The 21,762-nt window shown below is 40.9% G+C and overlaps 1 protein-coding gene across 1 annotated transcript in view; it reads right to left on the bottom strand.

Annotated features, from left to right (window-relative positions):
- Nucleotides 1–1,323: 1,323 nt before the first annotated feature.
- The window catches only part of pcloa (piccolo presynaptic cytomatrix protein a), a 40,732-nt gene continuing 20,293 nt past the window's right edge, over nt 1,324–21,762 (bottom strand). Inside the window, exons 5-26 of the mRNA XM_055153672.1 lie at nt 15,922–19,894; nt 14,170–15,626; nt 11,544–13,620; nt 10,659–10,706; nt 10,193–10,272; nt 9,973–10,048; nt 9,633–9,758; nt 8,383–8,491; nt 8,239–8,303; nt 7,895–8,064; nt 7,724–7,774; nt 7,483–7,613; nt 6,696–6,722; nt 5,911–6,004; nt 5,577–5,648; nt 5,237–5,477; nt 3,472–3,654; nt 2,613–2,754; nt 2,473–2,534; nt 1,859–1,993; nt 1,548–1,693; nt 1,324–1,467 (exon numbers count right to left, since the gene is read on the bottom strand). Coding sequence (XP_055009647.1) covers nt 1,324–1,467; nt 1,548–1,693; nt 1,859–1,993; nt 2,473–2,534; nt 2,613–2,754; nt 3,472–3,654; nt 5,237–5,477; nt 5,577–5,648; nt 5,911–6,004; nt 6,696–6,722; nt 7,483–7,613; nt 7,724–7,774; nt 7,895–8,064; nt 8,239–8,303; nt 8,383–8,491; nt 9,633–9,758; nt 9,973–10,048; nt 10,193–10,272; nt 10,659–10,706; nt 11,544–13,620; nt 14,170–15,626; nt 15,922–19,894 — 9,609 coding nt within the window. The remainder of the gene's footprint in view (nt 1,468–1,547; nt 1,694–1,858; nt 1,994–2,472; nt 2,535–2,612; nt 2,755–3,471; nt 3,655–5,236; nt 5,478–5,576; nt 5,649–5,910; nt 6,005–6,695; nt 6,723–7,482; nt 7,614–7,723; nt 7,775–7,894; nt 8,065–8,238; nt 8,304–8,382; nt 8,492–9,632; nt 9,759–9,972; nt 10,049–10,192; nt 10,273–10,658; nt 10,707–11,543; nt 13,621–14,169; nt 15,627–15,921; nt 19,895–21,762) is intronic.

The raw sequence follows: 21,762 nt of genomic DNA, 5'->3' as shown, positions 1-21,762 counted from the left end.
CCACTGATTCACTCCTGACTTCCAAGTGCACACTGAATGGCCTTCTTCAGATGCTGCAAGATCAACTCAACATTGTAATATTACGTTAGGACAGCATGTACAAGGAACATAAACACATAAATGTCTTACTGCCACTGTTCTAAGTGATGTATTTTATTACACGATCTTTGTAAGCCAATGTAGTATAACATTGGTTCGTTTGAAACCCTTCCTCATTCCTTTAAACGTAAACACATATATGGATATGTAATTTAAAGCAGAATGACCATGTTACCTTTACATTCTGAGCAAAAAGTGCAAAATAGTACAAAAGCAGTCTAGTCTAAACGTTGTGTGCTTGGATCTCCTGACAAAAACACATGTAAATGCCAAATGCTGAATTAAGGACTCACATTTGGAGGGGCATTGTGGATAAATAAAAGCTCTATCACAATCATTAACACTCGATTGTCTGTGATAAAGATAACTCTATCTATATATTCTATATATCTATCAGTATAGTTAAACTTCCAGTGTTAACATTTTATTCACTATTTACAAAGTGAACCATTGAGGTCTTCTGTGCAGAACATGTGGCACTGCAAACCGAATACTCATGCGCACAATATATAGTATAATATCAAGACTCATATATCAGATAGTATGAATATTGACTATATCAAATAATAATTATTATTATTTCATCACCTTAAACTTACTTAAGAAACACAATCGGTTCTCAGGAGCGATAATTAAATACATGCTGTAGGATTCTTTTTCTCTTTCTGTGGAATGCTAGACAGTGTTACAAAATAGACTATCCTTCCCAAGGAGACAACAAATAAAGTCTCTGCTATTGTTATAATATAAAAATAAATAAGAGAACTTTATAAAGCAGTAAATAAAATTTAGATGTTTTGTAAATCAGTAAACTCTGTAGATAATAAATCCATGGGATATGGTGTAATAGTGGCTTTCAAACAATTTAACGAATAAAATATGCAAGTTCTACAATAACTGTTATGTCTATTCCCTGTTTCTAGTAAACTTTAGTATTATTTTTAGTGTCAGTGAATGTGTGTTAGTGACTGAAAGTGTATATGTAACATATACATATCATGAATCTGTTAAAATGTGACGTACCTGGTTGATTACTCTTGACCTTTGACCCTGGTTACACTATGCTGTGCATTCTGTAAACATGTCAACAGTCTCTTCTAGAAAACATTTATCGATCATCTCTCTTTTATTGTCCATTGTTGCACTGCATCCAGAATTTAGTTTGCCCATCGTATATTGATAGATGTTTAATAAAATCGAGGTCACTGGCATTTCTGTGTCCTTCTATGAGTGGATTTGGGCAGTACTAGCGTGCAGCTTGTGCCAGCTCACCACCCGTTTACGTAGATCCACTTTGTCCAACCACACGTAGGCCTCACCGATTAGGGTCTTCTTCACAAACTTGCCTCCATTAGATACCAGGAACAACTGTTTGAAGGTACAGTCAGTACTTAATAATGCATACATACACATTTCTGTCATTTGTATGGTATAAAAAACAAAATCACCTGTAGGGCATGGCCTGTGGGGTTCATGCAGAAGCGGAAGGTCTCATTGAAAGATGGCTCTCGGTCATGGCGGCACACTCTGGTCTTCTTCTTTATGATCCTTTTCTGAGTAGCAATGTTGACTACATACAGCTTCACATAAAGGTCTGTAAGTACAAATACAGATCAGTTTAAATACTCTTTTGCTGGGCAAATCTGACCAACATTTGCTTGAGTACTGTCAGTCATGTATCTTTATTGTTTTATACTGGATGTGTCATGTTTACATATCATCAGCATAATGGTTAATTAAATTCAAATGTCAGTTTTACCTGGCAGGTGGTCCGGAGTTTTGAATTTATAGGTGATATTGCGACATTGAAGAATTTCCAAGACCAGATGGTCACCTTCAGTTTTAACCTCCTTCTTCAGAGCAATTTTAATTTCCCCCATCACATGAGACTTACCTGCACACACACACACCACATATTACAAAGAGACTGCAGTACACACATAGATGAGCGAGAATGACAGGTGACCTCTGGTGGACCCTAAGAGAATTGTCACAATGAGTAATACCAAACACTGACCAAAAAGCAATAATAGGGTTTGCTCAGACCTTAGTTGCCTTAGCAACTCAATAGAAATTGGCCTTTGGAATAAAGGGTCAAAAAGACCTGACAACACTGCATTCTGAAAACCCGCGCTATTCTGGCTAAAGATTAGAATTAAAGTAACTGTAGTCAAATCTGTGTATCATTCTTCATTCATTTCAGATTACATTATTACAAATGAAAACTACAACAGGAAAGCTGTTTTTATATGCAGTAATTCACACATTTTAATTAATGATTGGTGTGATTTAGAACCTTGAGAAAGTAAGATACAAACAACAATTTAAGATGTGTAAATTTCTTTGTGGTCATACAAAAAAAAGTTCTTTTACCTTCACCATTATTGTGCCCCATGGAAGATTTCACCATGTCTGTGCCATTTGGGATTTTCCCACTAGAATAAAGTTTAAAGGAAACCATCAGTATTAGAATATTAGTTTTACATTGTTCATGTGAGTAAGTGAGGTCTTACAATCTGGGCACTTGGAAAATGGCACTGTCCACCTCATTGGCTTCTGCTTCTTCATCCAGCAGGCTGTAGACACTCCCACTCAGCCCACTGTCCAGAGAGGCTGCTGTGACCGGAGTTTCCCCAGATCTGTAGGCTGAGCGGGCTGCACAAATGCCACAACAACGTATATGAAATATTGCACTACTACTGGGAAATTGGGAATTCCTACACATTGTTATAGTGGACACAAGAGTATAAAAATGAATCACACAAACAGTGAAGAGCAGCAAGAAGCACACAATGTCATTATCTCAGACAGACAATGTAGTAATGTGACATTACATTAAGAGTAAATCTGAAACATTACATTTATAAGAGCATGTTTTAACAAGAGGCACCTAAACTATTTAACATTGTTAGTAGGTATATGAATGTATTTAAATGTAACATAACTTTTGTTTCATTATATTTGTTTATCTTTTGTATTGATTGATTTCCTTCCTCCCTCCTGTATACAGTCTAAAATGTATGAATGAGGTGAAGTATGTCCATGAGACTCAAGATTTATGTTAAATACATCACTTTCTGACCACTCAACACAAAGTAACTGTGAGATCATAAGACCAGTGCATGTGAAAGCCAAGATGAGAGAATTATATTCTGACATTATAACTGCGTGGTAGTAATGAACTGTGTTGGTGGGCTATTAAGGAGTGTGTTTAATTGCATGAATCTTGGGCAATTTAATTCAACTCAAGTTTTCTCATGATTTTATTAAGTGTATAGGATGTCCCTCACTTTTTGCAGGTGTGTGTTAGTAGTACAGCATTTCTCTCACACATTTTCCGTGCTCCCTCAGGGCATTGGTCTCTGCTCTCACCTCCGCAGCTCTGGGGCCTCTCCTCTGACCAGGCCTTCCTGAGAGTCACATGTCTGCCATCCGGAGGGCGTCTCAGGGCCACAGGCGGCAAGGTGGGCAGCCAGTCGGACTGGGCTCTCTGAATGGTGAGCACACCCACTACGCTGTGCCTTTGGGGCCTCAGTGAAAAACGACCTCTATTTCCTGGATCCATTAGTTTGTGTGGGCGCAGGTCACAAGTGAAGGATCAAAACCAGGTAACAAAGGTCATGGTTCCAGTCCAAGATGGAGGAGGGAGGAGCAAGATGGAGATTCAGAGAGTGGGACAGTGTCTCTTCACCATGGATACCAACGTCATGCAGCCACAGTGAGCAGTGTACATTGGCGCCACCTGCATGTCTCTGTGAGGCAGGCTGTGCAGCATGGGCTGAGGGGCATGGTGCTCAGTAGTTCATTAAACAAAGATGGAGGGAGGTAACCAACTGCATGCACAGCAGTCCCCATCAAAGGGGAAACTTGTATGTTGTTTGTTAATAGACTTAAAGACATTTTTAACACCCCCAAAGGGGGAAAAAAGTTAAATAGAAATATCAATGCGGGTTGATATTATCTATTGAAAAAGGTTGGGGTGCAACTTTCTTCTGTCATTGGTGCCATATTTATGGATTTATTGAGTAATTTCACTCATGTAAAAGTTAGTCTAATTCAGCTGAAGTATCTTTATATTATTTATACTATTTTTAATAAAATAAATGATTATTTAAAATGAGATATTAGAATATTTTTACAAATCTTTAATCTAAAGATTTTATGTGTAAATGTAGTATTGCTTGTGACATACTGCTTGTAATTTAGAAAAAAATTAGTTGAAAATAAATTAAATAAAGTGCCATAGTGCATATCAGGGCTTGGTCTATCATATTTACATACAGAAGAGAAGTGTGAGGGCTGGCACACTTTGAAAACAGGGGAAGCACCAGGGGTCGTGGTGAGAGGGGCAAGAATCCAAAGAAAACCAAAGGAAGTGAAAATAAATAAGTGAACAGAAGGCTGAACAGATGAATGCGAGGAAGCCATGCTGCGTGGGCTTTATTTGCGTCTTGGTTTACTTGGTTGGAGGCGTTGCGGTGGCTGCTGCTGTGACTGCTCAGGAGTATCGCCTGTAGCTATGGTACTTCCTCTGCCGCTGTCCTGATGGTGCCGTGTGGTGCTTTTGGTATGAGCACCGTGTGAGCGCGAGTGTTGGCTGTGTCCATGACTCTGGCCCTCAGACTGGGCAGGCTTCGCTGTGCCAGGGCTACTGTGAGATTTCTCAATAGAGGGCGCCTGTGTATCTAAAACAACCAGATTAACCAGATTATTATTTGTCTACAATGTCTAGATTACTTTAAAGCAAAAGAGCTTTAGGGTTGCACCACTTCAAGACTATATATTTGAAAATACCAACACTAGGAACTATTTATCGGCCATGCTCTCCTCTGTGTTAGATTTTAATTAGAGGGACGCTAGAGGTAGGTCTTAGACTTTTTTGACATTATGACAACCAAGAAAACAGACTATGACAAAGCAAAAAAGCATGAATATTGTGAGCGATGCAAAAGAATGAGTGCAGAAGCAGGGCAAGCTCTTAAGTGAGAAACTTTTGGACAGATGTAACACCACTTCTCAAAGCAATAAAAGACATAAGAGACTACAGATAAATGATACAACTGAAAAGAATTGTTCAGGGGATTTCATGGTGAGAGTGCTAAGGTCTAGCAGGCAAGTGGTGTTTATGCTTTCCTACCCTTTGCTGGATCTGGAAAGACACCATGACTGCGACTCTTGGTGACAGATGATTTAGGTGAATCCTGGATATCGTGCGTTGAACCAGTTTTTGGTGAGGAATGCTGTGAAGAGGTTTTGGAGCTGTGCCGACTTTGTCCTGAGTGAGATCGTCTGTGGTGGTCCCCTTCACTCTGTTCCTTCAGAGAAAGCCATCGGGGTACGTTGTCCAGTTGAGATGTATTGGAGAGGTCAATAAGAACCTAAAATTGTCAAAAAGGGTCAAAAAAAGGTAAAAAATACATGCATAGCTAAAAAAAAAAACATAGGCAAATTATTTAAAATTGTAAAATCAAGTTTACCTCTCCAAGAAAATCATTGGATGAGCACTTGTCATAGTCCCACACACTGACCTCCAGAGTCTTCTTTTTCAGCTGCAGCATGATTAGATTTAAATATTTGTGAATTGAGCCCAAACCAAATAATAAACAGGGTTATGTTCACATTCAAAGCAACACAGTTGTTTTATATTATCCAAGTCTCACCAGCAAAGTTTAGTTTTGCGAAATTGTTAAGAATTCAAATCTAATTTTAAAATCTTGCTCCTTGTCAAAATGTAACTTTGATACAACTGAAGTGTTTCTCCAATTCTTCAGTCCCATACTAAAGCCCTGTGTGACAGTCTCCTGTATGTACCTGCTCCAGATGGATGTTTTTGTAGATCACAGTCTGGTTCCACTCAGGGTTGATGCTCTTGCCAGCGGGTTTGGACCTCCTCTTGTTTTCAGCACTGGGAAAACACAATAACACAAAACATATTGTAGAAGGGGTCACTCATGAGCACTACCCATGTAGTTTACCAGACCACCAAAATGAGGTGAGAACAATGTAATCAGTACACAGGGTACAAAAGGGTGACAGCAAGGGGAAGTGAGGATGTTGACGCACATTGTTGGAGGAGTGCATGACGTGACAGGAACAATGTACGGACCTATGGGCAGTGGGTTACGATGTCAGGGAGTGCTGCAAAAAAGTCCACTTGGGATGACTCCTTCAACATGCTGTCTTATTTCAAGGGACTGTACAGTGTCGCACACTTGCTAAAATGGATGTTTTTTGCAGTACTGTACTGTATGTTTGGTTTAGGACTGAAGGCTGCAGGGCAAGTGGGATTCTTTCAATATTAGTTTGTTAAAGACAGGAGGGGTTTGAGGGTGTTGTTTTCTGAAATATGTGCGATTTGGATGAGTAGATAAGGTTAGGTATCTAGAATTAAATTACAGTTAAGTACTACAGAGGGAAAAAAACAGCTTGCACAACATTGTTTGGAGCATTATGTCTGTGTGTGTTTTTTAATAAATGAAGTTAATCCTGGTTAGTAACTTTTTACCTTCATAAAGTTGATATCGAGGAAGAAACAACTGCATTTCAACAGAACCAATGGATCAAAGTATAATAATTTATTTTGGCAATTCACATACCTGGCATTCTGGACAACCATGACCTGACTGAGGGGATCCAGCATGCATTAAATATAGAGAACAACATACAGAAACAATAGTCAGCGGGAGTGGGGGGTCAAATGAGTGCCCAAGGATTGTGGACGGTGCATAGCTTGGAAGAGGGTTTTCCCAGACTGTTGTTTTATCAGAAGGGGTTTCTATTGTGTAGTGCACTTGTGTGTATGAACAAAAACTGCATACAATGACAAGGCCTTTTTACAGCTACATCATATAGCCACAGTGATGGGCTGATGGATGGAAATAGATAATGACATTTATGGTATGATCAGCCATATAGACTGAATTTTTTTTATTTTTTATCATTATTATTGAAATATCTGCGCATTCTTAGTGTTGCTAATGAATTTGGGATAAAACTGAAAAAGGTGACATGTACCATAGCATAACATGCATGTTTCTGATCGATGATGTAAAATCAGCACTCTGCACGGAATGTAAAATAATGTTCTCTTGAAAGTATTTAGTACGTGACTGACCTCTTATCACAGAAATTAATGTGTAGAGAGGAAATGGAAATTTTGACTGAACAACACAATAATAGAATAATGATACAAAAATATTTGTGTAGTTTAACAATATATGATGAGCAAAGTAAAAATTACAAAATCATATTGTTTCTTTCTGTCATATATATTTTAAACAGAATGCAACAACAAGCAACAAGATAAAACTGTTTCCCTATTACCACCTTCAGTGTATTCCCATAACTACTTATGTGTGTAAAGTTTCCATCCCCTTGACTCACCCTCTCCCTGGAAGAAGATACACTTTGACAAATGGGTCAGAGTAGCCATTGTTGTCCCGTGGGGCAAGGTTTCGGGCCTGCAGGACATGAACGATCAGATTTCCCAGCTGTTTGTCATAGTGGATTTGAAGCTAAAACAGGAGACAGAAAATCAATAATTTTACTGGAGGAGATATTACATACAGGTAATTACTGAGAAAAAACATGGCACTGTAGTTTAGATGTAATCCTGCTGACATACCTGTATCTCTCCAGAGATGGGGTGTGAATGAGTCTTTGCTCCCTCTGCACTCTATAAAGATGAAAGCATAAAGCAACAGTTACGACTGGTGATGTACTAGTGATTGGTAGTGAATAATGGATCTTTTGTGTTCTGGCATTTGATTTGTAGTTGTTTTATAAAGACTCCTGCCTTGCTGCTATGGCGCTTCTTGCCGACAGACGGAGATCCTGGCTGGGCTGGGCTGGATATGGCAGAGGTGGTGGGGGGCAGAGCAGAGGGGGCCTGCTGCTGTGACACCTTTTGCAGCTCAGCGGCCAGCTGCTTAGGGTCAACGCCTGGAGACCTGGGAGGTCGCTCACCTGTCAGCGGGCACACATCATGTCACATGTCACCAATAGTTAATGAACAGGCACTGACAGCACATGTACAGCCAGGGTGCAACCGTGTTCATAGTAAAAACACAAAAACTCCACACAGACAATAAAGTAGAACATAGATCAGACAGAGCTTCAAGCAGATACTTGTGAACCTACTTCTACTGTGTTCCTGGAAATCCAAGTTCTGAGACGTCTCTGACTCAGCAAGCATATTAAGATCTCTGCAAAGTAAAACCAGTTCAATACAAAAGCAAATAGCACAGACAAATCTAAAATCTAATTCTTAGGGTTTCTACTCACAGTCTTACACACACTTCCGCCTCATTACAAGGCTGACCAACAAGTCCTTGCACCTCTTCATAGGTTTTCCCTGTCAGGAACACACCATTCCACTCCAGGACTTGCATTCCTGAAAACAGAGATTGTTAAATGCGAATGCCATAGCAACTGACATACTGGTATATGGAGTCTGGTTTGCTCAAAATGTACTTATTACCAAAAGTCACTGCAATCCAAGTATTACAACAGAGAGTGTAAAAGAGACACTTTCAGCCCATGGCCCAAACTTGCTTGTTAAGCAGAGGGGGGTTAAAAAGGTTAAATTCAATATATGAAAAATAGATCCACAGGCACACAGCAAACACACTGCACCCTTTAGGCACACCTGCAACATAGCAGGACTTACACGGTCTGAAGCAACTCATGAGCAGGTTCCTGTGTTTGTGGCGATACTCTCGAACTGAAGATGTGGGCGACAGGGAATATGCAGCAATTTAAAACACTAAAAATTATTTAAATTTGTTTTCATGTGACACTGAATAGTGATGGTTCCTTGACACAGTTGAGGGCTCATACAGTGTGCTCTGCAGCCGTTCTGTTCAGTGTTAATGACAGGACTGTTGTCATGGCTCACATGTCCTTGTAGCTATCAGCACCACAGATGTCAACTGACTCCTGACAACTTAAAATCACCAGTCATTGCACAAAACAGATATCAGACTTCAGCTCTGCTGTAGTGAATATAATGTGTATTTTACTCACTTAAATGTTTTATAATATTATTTAGCATACTTTAATATCAAAAATTATGTTCCTTTTTAAGGAAAGTGAGGCTCTTAAAGAAACGTCTTGAAAAATTTATCACAACAATCCCCAGAGCGTTCTGTCTACACTTCTTGCTGTGACAAAAAACACTATTTTTGGAAACATATTCATCACTTCTTGTTTTACACTGTGAAATCAATAATTATTTTAATCTCTGTTAATATTCCTCTCTAACTGTTCAACTTGAGTGTTTTGTGCATTTTTTATACTAGTAATAGTATAACATTTTTATACTACTAATAGCCTAAACTGAGTCATGGTTCTCTCTGAACAGGGCTGATAATTTAATCAGGACGTATTTTTAATACCGTCTTTCAGCTAATACAGTTGCAGCACTCTCTCAAATAGCAACCTAAGCATCTCGAAACATATAAAACCATATGTTTTTTTAACATGTGATTATGGGCTCTGGGTTTGCTTTCTATCTTCTTTGTGAAAGATCTTACCTTCAAGAATTTTTCCAGTTTGTTCTGCTGCTCCACCTGGTAAGACTTTGGCAACGTATGCTCCAATGTCCCCATTACTATTAGGAACTTCTTTACCTCCAACTATGCGGATACCCAGACCATTTCCTTGAAAGAAGGACAGTAACAAGGAGTTCGTTTAAACGCTATATGAAACCCATGCACCAGTAATTGTGCAGAATGGATTTTGGCCTTTCAGTTGCCACTTTGTTCAATGCATAAACAATTAAACATGTCTATGCATCATACCTATAACATGTGGCTCATATATAAACACATTCACATTTTGTCCTTTGCACTGCTTTATTATGCAGTGTATTACCTGAGACAGTGCGGTCCTTGGGATCTCTCTGTAGTTTAACCCTGAGGTGAGGGAAGGGGTAATAGGGGCCTTTTCCCTGTGGTGCATACACAATAGGCAGAGGAATTGGGTTAAATGTACATAAATAAATGGGCATGAATCACACACAGGAGCTGGCTGATCTCCATTTGCGAGGTATGCATTTACAGTAGGCCTGCATACAATAAGTATAGCGCTTCACCTGTCTCTTATCCACTCCGTCTGGTCGTCCATCTCGAGGTTTCTCAAACCAGTCTGTTTCTTCTCGTCTTAGGTGATATGCTTAGGGGACAAAAACACCTTCTTCTTTATGACCAGTTCAAATGACTATAGTTCTTTATAATAGAAATCAATTTGTATTTAGAACAAAGAGGAAAGAGTAGTCACCAACATGTGCAGAGAACAGTTAGTAGATAATTAAGATATTAGTATAGTATTAGTGGATATAATAATTGTAAATATGCCCTACACAGTTTTATCATATGTATGAATATTAATATTGTTTTTATATTTGATGCAAGTATATTGTTGTTACATTTCCTCTACTATTTAACATTTATGCAAAACTGCCCAACACTTCAATACACAGGTTTTTAAGTCCAATTAGTATTAGGCTTGCAAGTTAATGTGTTAGTTAGTACAAGCCTATGGAATAACCAATACCCTACCATGGGTTGTGTCGCCACTGCTCACAGTCATTGGATGTTCACTTAACGCTGAAATCAAGGAACATTGTTGTATTATTTATTAAAACGTAGTAACTAATTTCAATGCAAGTTTCAGTCACTTACACCACTACACTACTGCACAATAACACATACAAAAATAAAAATTTATGTGATAAGATAATTTTCATATGTGAGAGATGACAGCTGAAATAAATGGGAACATAATAAGTATATGTGTGTGGACAGGATACAGGAATATAGTGTATTAGATTAATTGTAAATGTATGAGCCCAGGAAACAACAATAGCCTGAATATGTCTAACAACAACAAAGCCCCATTGAAAAGAAAATATAGAACAGTAGAAGAAAAAATAGAAAAGAAAGATAAATAAAAAAAAAACATGCAAAAAGAAAATGAACAACTGCATGCAAGATTTATTACACACAACACAGTGATGACAGAGGAGGAGTACAATTTCTGATGTTGATTTCATATTTACAATATTTATCTTCAGAACACATTCATTACTATAAATAAATACACTTTATTAAAACTGCAACTTCTTTTTACTGTAATTGGAGGCACTTGATTTTCAATCTGAGAAATAACATAATAACTTTGGTTTTGAAATTAAGTAACTTTACTCTTAACATCTATAAAATGTAAAAATAAACATGCAAAACTAAATCAAGATAATTGGTAAATAAAGAGAAATTAAAGTTATGACAGTCATGCAAGATTTACAATACAAGTAAACTGTATTGACAATTCAGATATGAGACATACACACTTAAGAACAAACTATTGTTAAGCGACAGATACAGATATAACTAATCCCTTAGAACTCTGTGCATGCAAAACAAACACAAATAGGACAATTTTACCTTCACTATCTGACATGGTGCCCTGAAGATCATCCAGGAGCACAGAGCCCCTCCCTCTAGTGGGCTCCTCCCTGATATACTGCTGCTGCTGCTGTTGGGGGTCTTGTAGGGACAGGCATGACCCAAACTGATCCCTGGAGTCAGCTGAGATGGGTGGAAGAGGTCCAGCGGATGCACGAGCCATCCCCATTGGCTGCCCCACGGGGCTAAGTGGACTCTCTTCTTCTGAGTTTTGAGCTACTATTGGTATCCTTCCACGCCCACTCTGCACTATGGGAAGGCTGGTGGGTTTGGTGCGACCGGATGGTGTTTGATAACTGGAACCATCGCCTGATTCTCCATCCCCTTTAAGTCTCAGAGAAGAGCTTGATGGGTCTCTTTTGATTGATAGGTCAAGCCCATAGCAAGATGTAGGTCTGGATGGAGGTCTTGAGCGGCTACCACTGGGATAGGCAGAGTCTAAACCTAAGCTCTGACCTAAATTTAAAGATCCAGCTAGATTAGCCCCCAGGTTAGACCCCAAGTACTTCTGCTGCTCTGCAATGTTCTTCCTAAGACCAAATGTGATCTCGTCTTGCATAAGTCGACTTGTTCTAGGTGACCCACTGGAGCCTATATAACTAGTATACTCTGACTCTAGCCCCCTGTCGCCTATGGAAGAATATTTTGAAGATATCTTAGGATCTATCAGTGGTGTCTTGTGTTTTTGGTACAACATAGAAGCTGGAAGTTGTTTGGCTGCTTGCTTCTCCAGAGTTAGCCTGCTAATGCTGTACTTATCTGTTTTAGGATATTGCCTTTGGGAGTAACTGGATAGGCCTGTTGTGGGGGTATAATAATGCTGAGACATCCCTGATAACTGCTCAAGGCTTTCAGTGCCACCTGTACTTCTTCTGAACTCCTGCTTTAGCTGTTGTTTAAGAAGTTTTAGCTCATAGGGTTCCTCCATTGTATCCTCCTCGTCAGGTGTTTTACCATATGTGTGTAGCCTGGAGGTTGAACCCAGATAATCTGTAGACCCCAAATCAGCAGCACTCCTTCTAAGCAACTTTTCTGCTTTAGCAAGTTCTCTCTCTGCCAGACTATAAGATGACGACAGACCAGTGGACCCCTTAGCTATTTCTGCAGCATCTTCCAACAGCATATAACTACGAGGTGTATGGTGATCCACGTCTGGGTAGTAGGAATCAGACACAGCTGACATGGGTGTGCTCGCTATACTTCCCACATCAAGGGCTCTGAGGTCAAGATGGTTTCCGTATTTGTCGTACTTGACCCCTAGGTAAGCTGATGAGGTGGGATCAGGCTGCCGACTAATGACATCATATTTAGTCGCATCAAGTTCAGAGAGGAGAGCAGCCTGTCGAGCGGCTTTCTGTTGGAGAAGCAGCATCTGATGATAGCTCTGCTGTTGTGAGCTAGTTAGCGATGGCACAGAGGAGTAGATAGAAGGGGACTGGTATGACTGAGGTGTCTGGTATAGGGACTGGTACTGGCTTTGTGAATATGGATACTGAGAGTATTTATCATAGTCACCTTTGGTTTGAGCATTACCAAAGTCATCTAGCTCAGACTGAGGGGCAGTTCTGGGACGTTCTAAACCGTGTACTTCAATTTCTTCATCCTCCACTGCACCGATGACACTTCTAGTCTCACGTATATGACTAACTTCGCTGTCAGACATGTAGTCACGTTCATCTGCAACACTTTGTAAATATGCCCTCTCCCTCTTGTCTCTTTCCTTTAGTAGAGCATCCTTTCTTCGGTTGATGCCCATTTCTAGGTACCTAAGCTTGGCATCAATCTCTTTCTCCTCCTCATCTAATTCAGCTTGGCGTTTACGAAGTTTTGAAGATTCTCTCTCTACCATGTCTAATTCCCTGTCAATATCTTGGAGGATTTTGGCCCGTGCCATATTTGAGTTGCGACACATACGTCTCCTTGCTGAGTTAGTGCTGTATGCTGTCTGTCCAGTTGTAGTAGTGGCAGTGGTAGTTGTGGACTCCTCCTCTGATGGAGGATTAGGCAGTGTCCTCTTCACCTTCTTCTGAGTGCCTGTGGGGGTACTGGCTTTGCCCTGGTGATAAAGAAATAACAATTAGATTAAGGACTCAGTAAATGCATGGGTTTACTATAATATAATTTAATACAATTAGAATGGAAACTTCCAGAAATAGAAAGTAAAGATTAAAGGGAGGAGGGAGAATTTGTGTTAGTATTAGTATTATTAATATGTTAGTATAAGTGGTAGTATTAAAATAATAATATTAGTATTGCTGTTAGTATTAGGCCAAATCAAAATGTGTCAAAACTATAAATGCAAACAGCATTCAGATGACTTCTTTTTCATTTAGTTGTATGCCTTTTTTACCCCTGGCAAATCCCAGTAAAAGTAAATCTATTTTTAATCAATGTAATATTGCAATATTTCTTCTTCTCTATATATAAATATTCTATAAAGTGGCATTTATTAGCCAAACAATGAATTACAGTATATAAGATTATTGAATTGTGACTATTTCTTTTTTTTAATTGTTTAAACTTAAAAATAGGAGGAAAGAAAGAAAAGAAGTCCTCTGGTCAGGAGAAGCATTGCAGGTTTAAATGGGGTAATTGCATTACTCACAGAATAGCTATCACCATACTGGGTGCCAGATGTTGCCCTCTCCTCTGCTGTTGGACTCATGGGCTTAGGATCAGACAGGGATCTCTGCATGGATTTTCCCCTTGGACTTAGTTTTTGGGGGCTTGTACCACCCAGGGATACAAACTCAAGAGATTTACTAGGGGATATGCAGGGGGATAGGGGAGAGTATAGCACTTTGGGGGATTTGGGGGGTTGCAAAGTGGAGGGGTCAGCTTTGAGGTTTGCAGATTGGCCTATTTCTAATGGAGAGGGACGTTTCTTTGGTGAGGTTCGCTCAGAGTCAGATAACTCCAATCTGGATTCCATTCTAATATTGCCTTCTGTATCAGTTTGTATAGAGATTTCAGTGTGGACTTGGTGAGATACCTCTGACTGTGAACTCCTATCTCCTCTGGCAGTGCGTGGCCTCCGATTCCTGTTCTCCTCCCACTCTTCTTGATCCTCATCATCTGTCTGCACACAGCTATCCACACTCTTTTTAGCATTCTTCTTCTTTCTTGCTGTGTATGCATTGCTAATAGTCTCATCCTCTTCATCTGTCTGACATCCACTGTCTGTAATCTTACGGGCTAGCACTGTGCCATCTGGCCCCAGGACTACTGCCTCCTGTACACCATGACCAGTAACATCACCTGGATACATCTGTCTAAGCTTTTGCTCCTCTAGCTGCATACGAAGCTGCTCTTGAAGCCTCTGAATTTGTTCTAGTTGCTGCTGTTGTTGGGCATATGTCTCTTTTTGCATTAATAAATGAGCTTGCCGTTCCTCCTCTTGCTGATTCAAAATCTGTTGTTTCATGGCCTGCAACTCCTCCAGTTCTTTCTGCACTAGGAGTTGTTCATGTTCCCTGAAGCGCTGAATCTCCTGACGCTCCTTTTCAAGTTCCTCGGCCAGACGTTGTTGTTTGAGTTTCTCCATCTCTAGTCTTTCGCGCTCTGCCTGATACTGTCCATCTCCAGCGACCATGGGGGAGGACAGAGCTTCCAGAGAGGCAGCAATGGCCTCTAGGGATGCATCAGTGTAAGTGTCCAAAGACAGTGAAGCTGTGGTGATACTCTCTATGCCCGTGGTACCTGCTCTGGACAGCTCAAGATTAAGTGGGACCTCTGCGTCTGTTGTGGATATGGTAGAGAGGAAACTGTGTGATCTGGTTAGTGGCATGTTCTGGAGGTTGGAGAGTGAAGGCATGGTGTCACTTGTGTGCATACCAGACTGGTTGTTATAGGTAGTACTAAATATGGACCCTGGCTGAGTAGTGATGGCATATGTGGAAGGGTTAGGTGATCCCACAGAGGAATAGACTATTCCATTTGATGACCTCAGAACATTAGTTGTACCGAGAGCTGTACCAACTGCACTTGTGGCTCTTGCATCAGAGTATGGTGGTATTGTCATGCCTGCATACATTCCTTTTTTGGAGTAGTCAACAGCTTCACCTGTTAAAAGTCAAAAATATCAGTTGAAAACAATGCCGATTTACTTTTACGTGATTGTGGAGCAAACCATGCCAAAACCATAATAATAATAAAAAATGGAAATGAAAAAAAAAAATGGTGAGTGCAACAAGGTTACAAAAAGATGACAGTCACCGCATGCAGACACATGCAAAAAAATAACACAAAATGTTAAATGTCCATGCAAAATGAATAAAAATGCCATTTTAGCCATAGATGAGTGGCAACAGTTCGAAATGACATTTAAGAGAAAGGTCTGTAATATCATTCCACTGACCTGCATCAGAAATTTTAGCTGAAGTAAGATCTACTGCACCATCTGTAGTGCCACTGAAGTTGTAACTATTCTTACTCTTATAAAAAAAGAGCCCAGCCTCGGCCAGATTGGTGTCTGACATTGAAGGTTTAATTCCTCCAAACCCTCTCATTCCATATGGGGTTCGGTCATACTGATAATGGTCATCACGATATCCAAAGCGATCTTCAGGCAGAGGTGTGGTGGGCTGCTGACTCGTACAACTTCCTGCAAATGGGAGATTATACACAACATCACAGCACACAGCTCGTTTCCCTGCAGTTAAATCCACTGGTTTGCCATCATCATCTGTGATTACTGCTGTGACAACTTCAGAGGAGGCCCCATCCACTGACACCATTGTGCTGAATGGTTTAGCTGTGCTTAGGTCAACAGCTCCAGCCACTGTCGCTGTGCCTGTAGTGAGGCCATTGGCAGCACAACTTGAAGCACATGGGGGTACTGTAGTTATAGGAGCACTCTGATATGTACCTGCACCTGATCCAACTGACAGATTTATTGGAATTTCTGTTCCAGTTTGAACGGGGGGCTGTGAATCAACTGGTCGATAGATAATTTGAGAAACAGGTTCAAATGATTTGTTCTTTGTCAATTGAAGTGGCACTGAGGAGGTTGTTGTAGTGTCTGCACTGTCCCATCTTTGAATCGTGGCAGCACATGTGACAATGGTGATGCTGTCTGTCGTTATGGAAACAGTGGAGGATTCTGCACTGAGGTTGACAACAGGAGACTGTACAGCACTGTTCTGACGACTGGCATCCGTTACGTACGACTGGCGTCTTGAGTCAGGGCCAGAGGACAGGTCAACGCCATTCATGGTTGATTGTTGATCGACTTTCATTGTTCTTAGATCCACAACTTCACAAGGTTGGACAGTCTGAGTTGTCTGTGGGGGTATCTGTGGCTTAGACTTATCCAGAGGGACACCGTTTGCCCTCGGGGCTGGCACTGGTGGGGCTGCCCTCTCATGAACAACTGAGACTGTTGTTCTTTGGACTTCAGTGGTAACAACTTGGGAGATCAGATTTGGAGTTACCACAGGTGGCTGAGCTGAAGCAGATATTGCCTCAATTATATGACATGAACTTGACACATGTTTCTCTGGGCTGCAGATTTCTTGACTTTCAATAGATTCTGTGACTCGTGTGTAAGCTAAAGGTACTCTTGGAGGATGAGGTGGAACTTCATGCGGTGGATAGCCCTGTTGTTGTGTTTGTGGCTGGGAATAATTTTGGGGCGGTGCTTGGTGCAAGGGAGATGCTGGACCAGGACTGGAAGGTGCTTGGGTCGAAATGGTTTCTACTGGAGAGCTTGGCTGAGATGGCAGTGTTATAACCACATATGTGTCACGAAGATTACTGGCATATCTTGGAGATGGGGGAGATCTTGGCGATGGTTGAAATTGCTTTTGCTCAGAAGTGGGGCTCAGATTAAGAGCTATTTCAGCAGGACCAGTGGGTAGCATTGTCGGTCTTGGAGGATGAGGGACATGGGCTGGAGAAGTTGGATGTGATCCTGGTTTTGGTGCAATTGGTGGTTTGACACCATGTGCTACTCTTGGTCCTTCACTCATTCCAGAAGGTATGCATGGTTTAGGAGGAACAGGTGGAGGTACATGAGCTTTGTATGTTGGTGTAACTGTTGGCTGCCTTGAGGGCGATCCTTGAACTGCGGTCATTGCAACTGAATCATCTGGCATTACCGGAGATGTTGATGCCTGAGGTGGCAAAGGAACTGGTGCTTTTCTTGGAAATACAGTTGGTTTTGGTGGGGTAGGGGGAGGAGCAATCGGCATATCTGCACTGTCTTGAGAATTGCCTCTTCGCATGACATGTGGTTTAGGGGGCACAGGTGGGGCGGTTGACACTACACTCTGAACACCAGGAGTGTATTGGGGGACTGTGGGTAAGGGGGCCACACTACCCATCATAGGGGTGGTTCTTGATAGTGCAGATAAATCCACTGCAGCTTGAGTGGTTGTAACTGTGATTTTAGATGGTTCGGGGGGAGAAACTGGGCTAGACTCACTGACTGGTGGAGGTTCGGGTGTGTCTGGCTCTTCCTCTTTCTTATACAAACTCTCATCATCTGAAGACAGCTCTCCTGAAGAACACTGAGTCACTTTTAAATCTGGGATGGGGTGCAGTGCCCTCTTAAATGTACCAGTTCCCTCATCTTGGTCTTGTTGAGTCGGACTTGTTCCTGGGGTTAGCACTTTTTTCATTAGCTCTTCGTAGGCCGTATCAGCATCCAGCAAAGGCTTTCCATCTGTGCCTATTGTTACTGTAGTGGGTTTGTTGATATTCTCAGCAGGTTGCAATACAATCTCAGGAGTTGGACTTGGTTGTTCTTGTTTTGGTTGCAGTTTCTGATACTCCTCCTCAAGTTTCTGGAATTCTTTACGCTTCTTTAACATGTCTTCGTAAACCTCATCTGGAGACCTCAACTTTTTGGGTTGAGTCGGAACAACCATTTTATCAGGTTCTTCTCTCTCATTTGTTGAATTGTCAATAAGGGAAGTATAGGCATAGTCTTCAATTAGCATTCCCCCATAAAGTGCTTCTTTCTCTGGTTGGTTGTCAACTTTATCAGTGGTTGGAGACTTAGCCCTCAACATGATCTCTTCATAAGCCTCATCTGCAGATTTGAGTGGTTTCTTTTGTGTTTTATCTTCATTTAAAGAGTCAGCAGATACCGGAAGTTTATATGATTTTTGAACTGCTGCGATCTTTGAGGCATGAATTTCAAAACCTTCAGGGTCAGATTCAAGACTGGGGGAGAAATCAGAACAAGAAGACCGCCTTATCTCTTCCATTTCAGCCTCCTGTCGTAGCTCCTCGGTTGGCGATGCATCCTCAATCGGCGACAGGTTACTTGGTGGAGTTTTTGACCGTTCCCGTCTCCTGCTTTTGTCTTCTTTGTCTTTTTTAGACTTTTTCCCTGAGCCTTTCTGTTTCTCCTGTTCCCTGAGTAACTCCTCTTCCTCACGCAGCTCTTCTTCCTCAGACGAGTCTTCAATAGTCGGTAATTGCCCTGGTTGTCTGTGCTTAGCCTTTCTTTGTTGCTTACCTTCACCAGTAGACATATTACTGGGACTGCTGCTGTCACTGTCTTCGTCAAATGAAGACATGGATGTTGGAGATGTACCTGGGGTGAAACTGGATGCATGTAGACTGGATGACCCCTCCCCTTTCGACCTGTCATCTGGTGAGTCTGTGAGGCACTCCATCTCTACCTCCCCTTCAGATGTAGCTATTCTCATACTCGGTGTATTAAGCTCCATAGTCTGAAATTGTCGAACTGCTGTGCCACTTTCTTCTTGTTTAGATTCTTCTTGTTTAGATTCTTTGCTCTCTTCAGCTGGTTTACTCAGTGCATCCCCTAAATGTTTCTCCTCCTCATCATCAGGGCTTATAGTAGCTTTTTTAGTAAGACGTCGGGCTCTCCCTGATGCACTCTTTTCTACATTTTCACTTATCTTTTCTTGCTCTTTGATCTTTTGTCGAATAAGGTTTTCCTCGTCTGTAGGAGAAGCATCCTCATTCTCACTCATTTCAATGATTTGTTTTCTAATAAAGTCCTCATCATCTCCCGATATGGGGCTCTCCTTTCCAATGCTCTCACTGCTGTCCTCTAGAGAGTCACCCCTAATGTCCATAGGCACCAAGAGCTTCTTCTTTTCTGGTACTTTGACATTTTGCTCAGGGATTTCTCGGTCTTCCTCAGAACTTGGTGAGTCAGGCATAATAGGCAGAACCTCTAGTTTACGTCTTGTTTTGGGAGTGTCTATGCTTGTTTTCTCTTCTGGCTTTGGTTGTGCTTCAAGAATAGGAAGGACAGTGTTCTCTAGTTTGGTAAGATCTGATAAGCTTGTGGGGCTGCCTTCTTTAGTCATAGGTTCTTTCTCTGTAGGAGCTTGCTCTGCTGTTTTCACCTGTGAAAAAAAGAAAAGAAAGTGTCAATAAAAATGCCATGTGGAGGACACACACATGCACCTCAATAAACTGTATATAAACTGTGAAATGCTGATTCATTCTGGACTCTTAAAGATGCACTATGTAAGTTTTTTGGTGGGTGTTCCCCAACTTGCTAATCTTTCATTGATTCAGTTACAGATGTATTATTGCTAAAATGCCTTGCATTCTTACTACGAGTGGGGCCGCCTCTCTGCTAATCTCATGTATAATTTGATTTGGTTTATTACCAAACATTACCTTGAAACAGTTCATGCAAAGCAATAACAATCTCCATGGAAACAAGCAGGCCAACAAAAAGGTTTTATAGTGCACCTTTAAACATATTTTTTCAAAGGATGAAAATATCTGACTTGATCACTGTATACAATTCCATTTTGCAAAATGATACACAAAATGATACATGCGTGATTTTGGAAACACAATACCATAATAACAATTTCAACCTGAATACTATTTACAGCACGCTTACTATAAATACTAGTCACACTACATGCTACAGTACAGTCACCTCAGCTGTGTCTTCTTCACTAGGCTTTACCGAGGACTCTTCTGTTTTCTCTTCTTGGTTACTTTTGTCCAGTGAACTACACACTACTGAGTCTGGGATGTCAGGTTTTGCTAGAGGAGGTGTAGAATCTAATTGAGACACACTTTGATTTTGTTCAACCTGTGATATTGTGCTGTTCTCTATCTTACACTCTGCAGTGGCATCTTTCTCACCTGCTGTGACAGTGTCTGAAATAGATATCTTAAGATTTTCTGCAACAGGTTGTGACTCGACTACATTTGTGCCAAAATCTCTCTCCTGTTCTGTGACTGACACATTCTGCTCAGCGACTTCCTCGACTTGTTTCTCATCAGTTCCTGTCAAAGCTGAAGGATCATAGCTAACTTCATGTTGGCTTTCTGTGACAATGTTTGCGCTGCTCTGACCTGGATCCTCCTGTGAAATTTCACTTTTGACAGCTTCTGAAGTGACAGCTGGAACTTGTATGTTATCTTCACTTAGCAAGCATTCTTTAGTATTTGTAGTGTCTTCCTCATGAAGATAAGATGACCCGGTTTGTTCAGATGTGCCTAAATTTCCCTCAAAATGTGTATTTGCTTGGGCTACATCGTGGTTTGATTTCTCTATCACAACAGTATTATCTTCTGTTTTAGTCAATGATAAATTGGTGCATACTTCTTCATTAATCACAGTCCCTCCTAACTCTTCCTGTGTGTTCTTTACAACCTCTTCTACCTTTACCTGAACCGACTCCTCTGCCATCACCTCCTCTTGCTCAAATACCTTTCCATCATGTGATTTATCCATAGCTACAGGGCTCTCAATAGCACTCTGTTTGATAGTTTCCATTTTAACAACATCCTCCTCCACAGCACTGTTATTTCCAGGTGTTACCTCGACAATATTTTCTTTCCCTGGTTTTACCTCAGTGACTATATCCTCTGTAGGATTTTCAGTTTCTGGAGCTTGTTCAATTATGCTTTCAGTTCCCTTGTTTTCAATGCACTGGTGCCCTTTCTCTATAACAGTTTCAACGTCAGACTTGTTTTCTGTAATATTTTCTATTTTGGGATGACTTCCAGTTTCAGTATTTATGAAACTGTCATCCTTAACTTCAGCTGCTGCCTGACCCAAAGGTGTAGGCTGTGTATTCCCTATGTCTGGTTTTATTTCAGTAATGATTTCTGTTGGGGGGTCACAACCTTTTTCAGTCTCTACAATATTTTCACAAGAAGCTTCTGGTTGAGACTGATCTATTGGAGTGGACGGAACATTTTCAACTACCTGGGTTTCTTGCTGTTCTATTACATCAGCAGC

This window comes from Boleophthalmus pectinirostris, unplaced genomic scaffold (assembly GCF_026225935.1).
Source record: "Boleophthalmus pectinirostris isolate CB_2022bp ecotype Guang Dong unplaced genomic scaffold, ASM2622593v1 HiC_scaffold_18, whole genome shotgun sequence".
NCBI classification, from domain to species: Eukaryota; Metazoa; Chordata; class Actinopteri; order Gobiiformes; family Gobiidae; genus Boleophthalmus; species Boleophthalmus pectinirostris.
The sequence above is the reverse complement of the archived record's forward strand: the minus strand, read 5'-3'. Positions and strand labels throughout refer to the sequence as shown.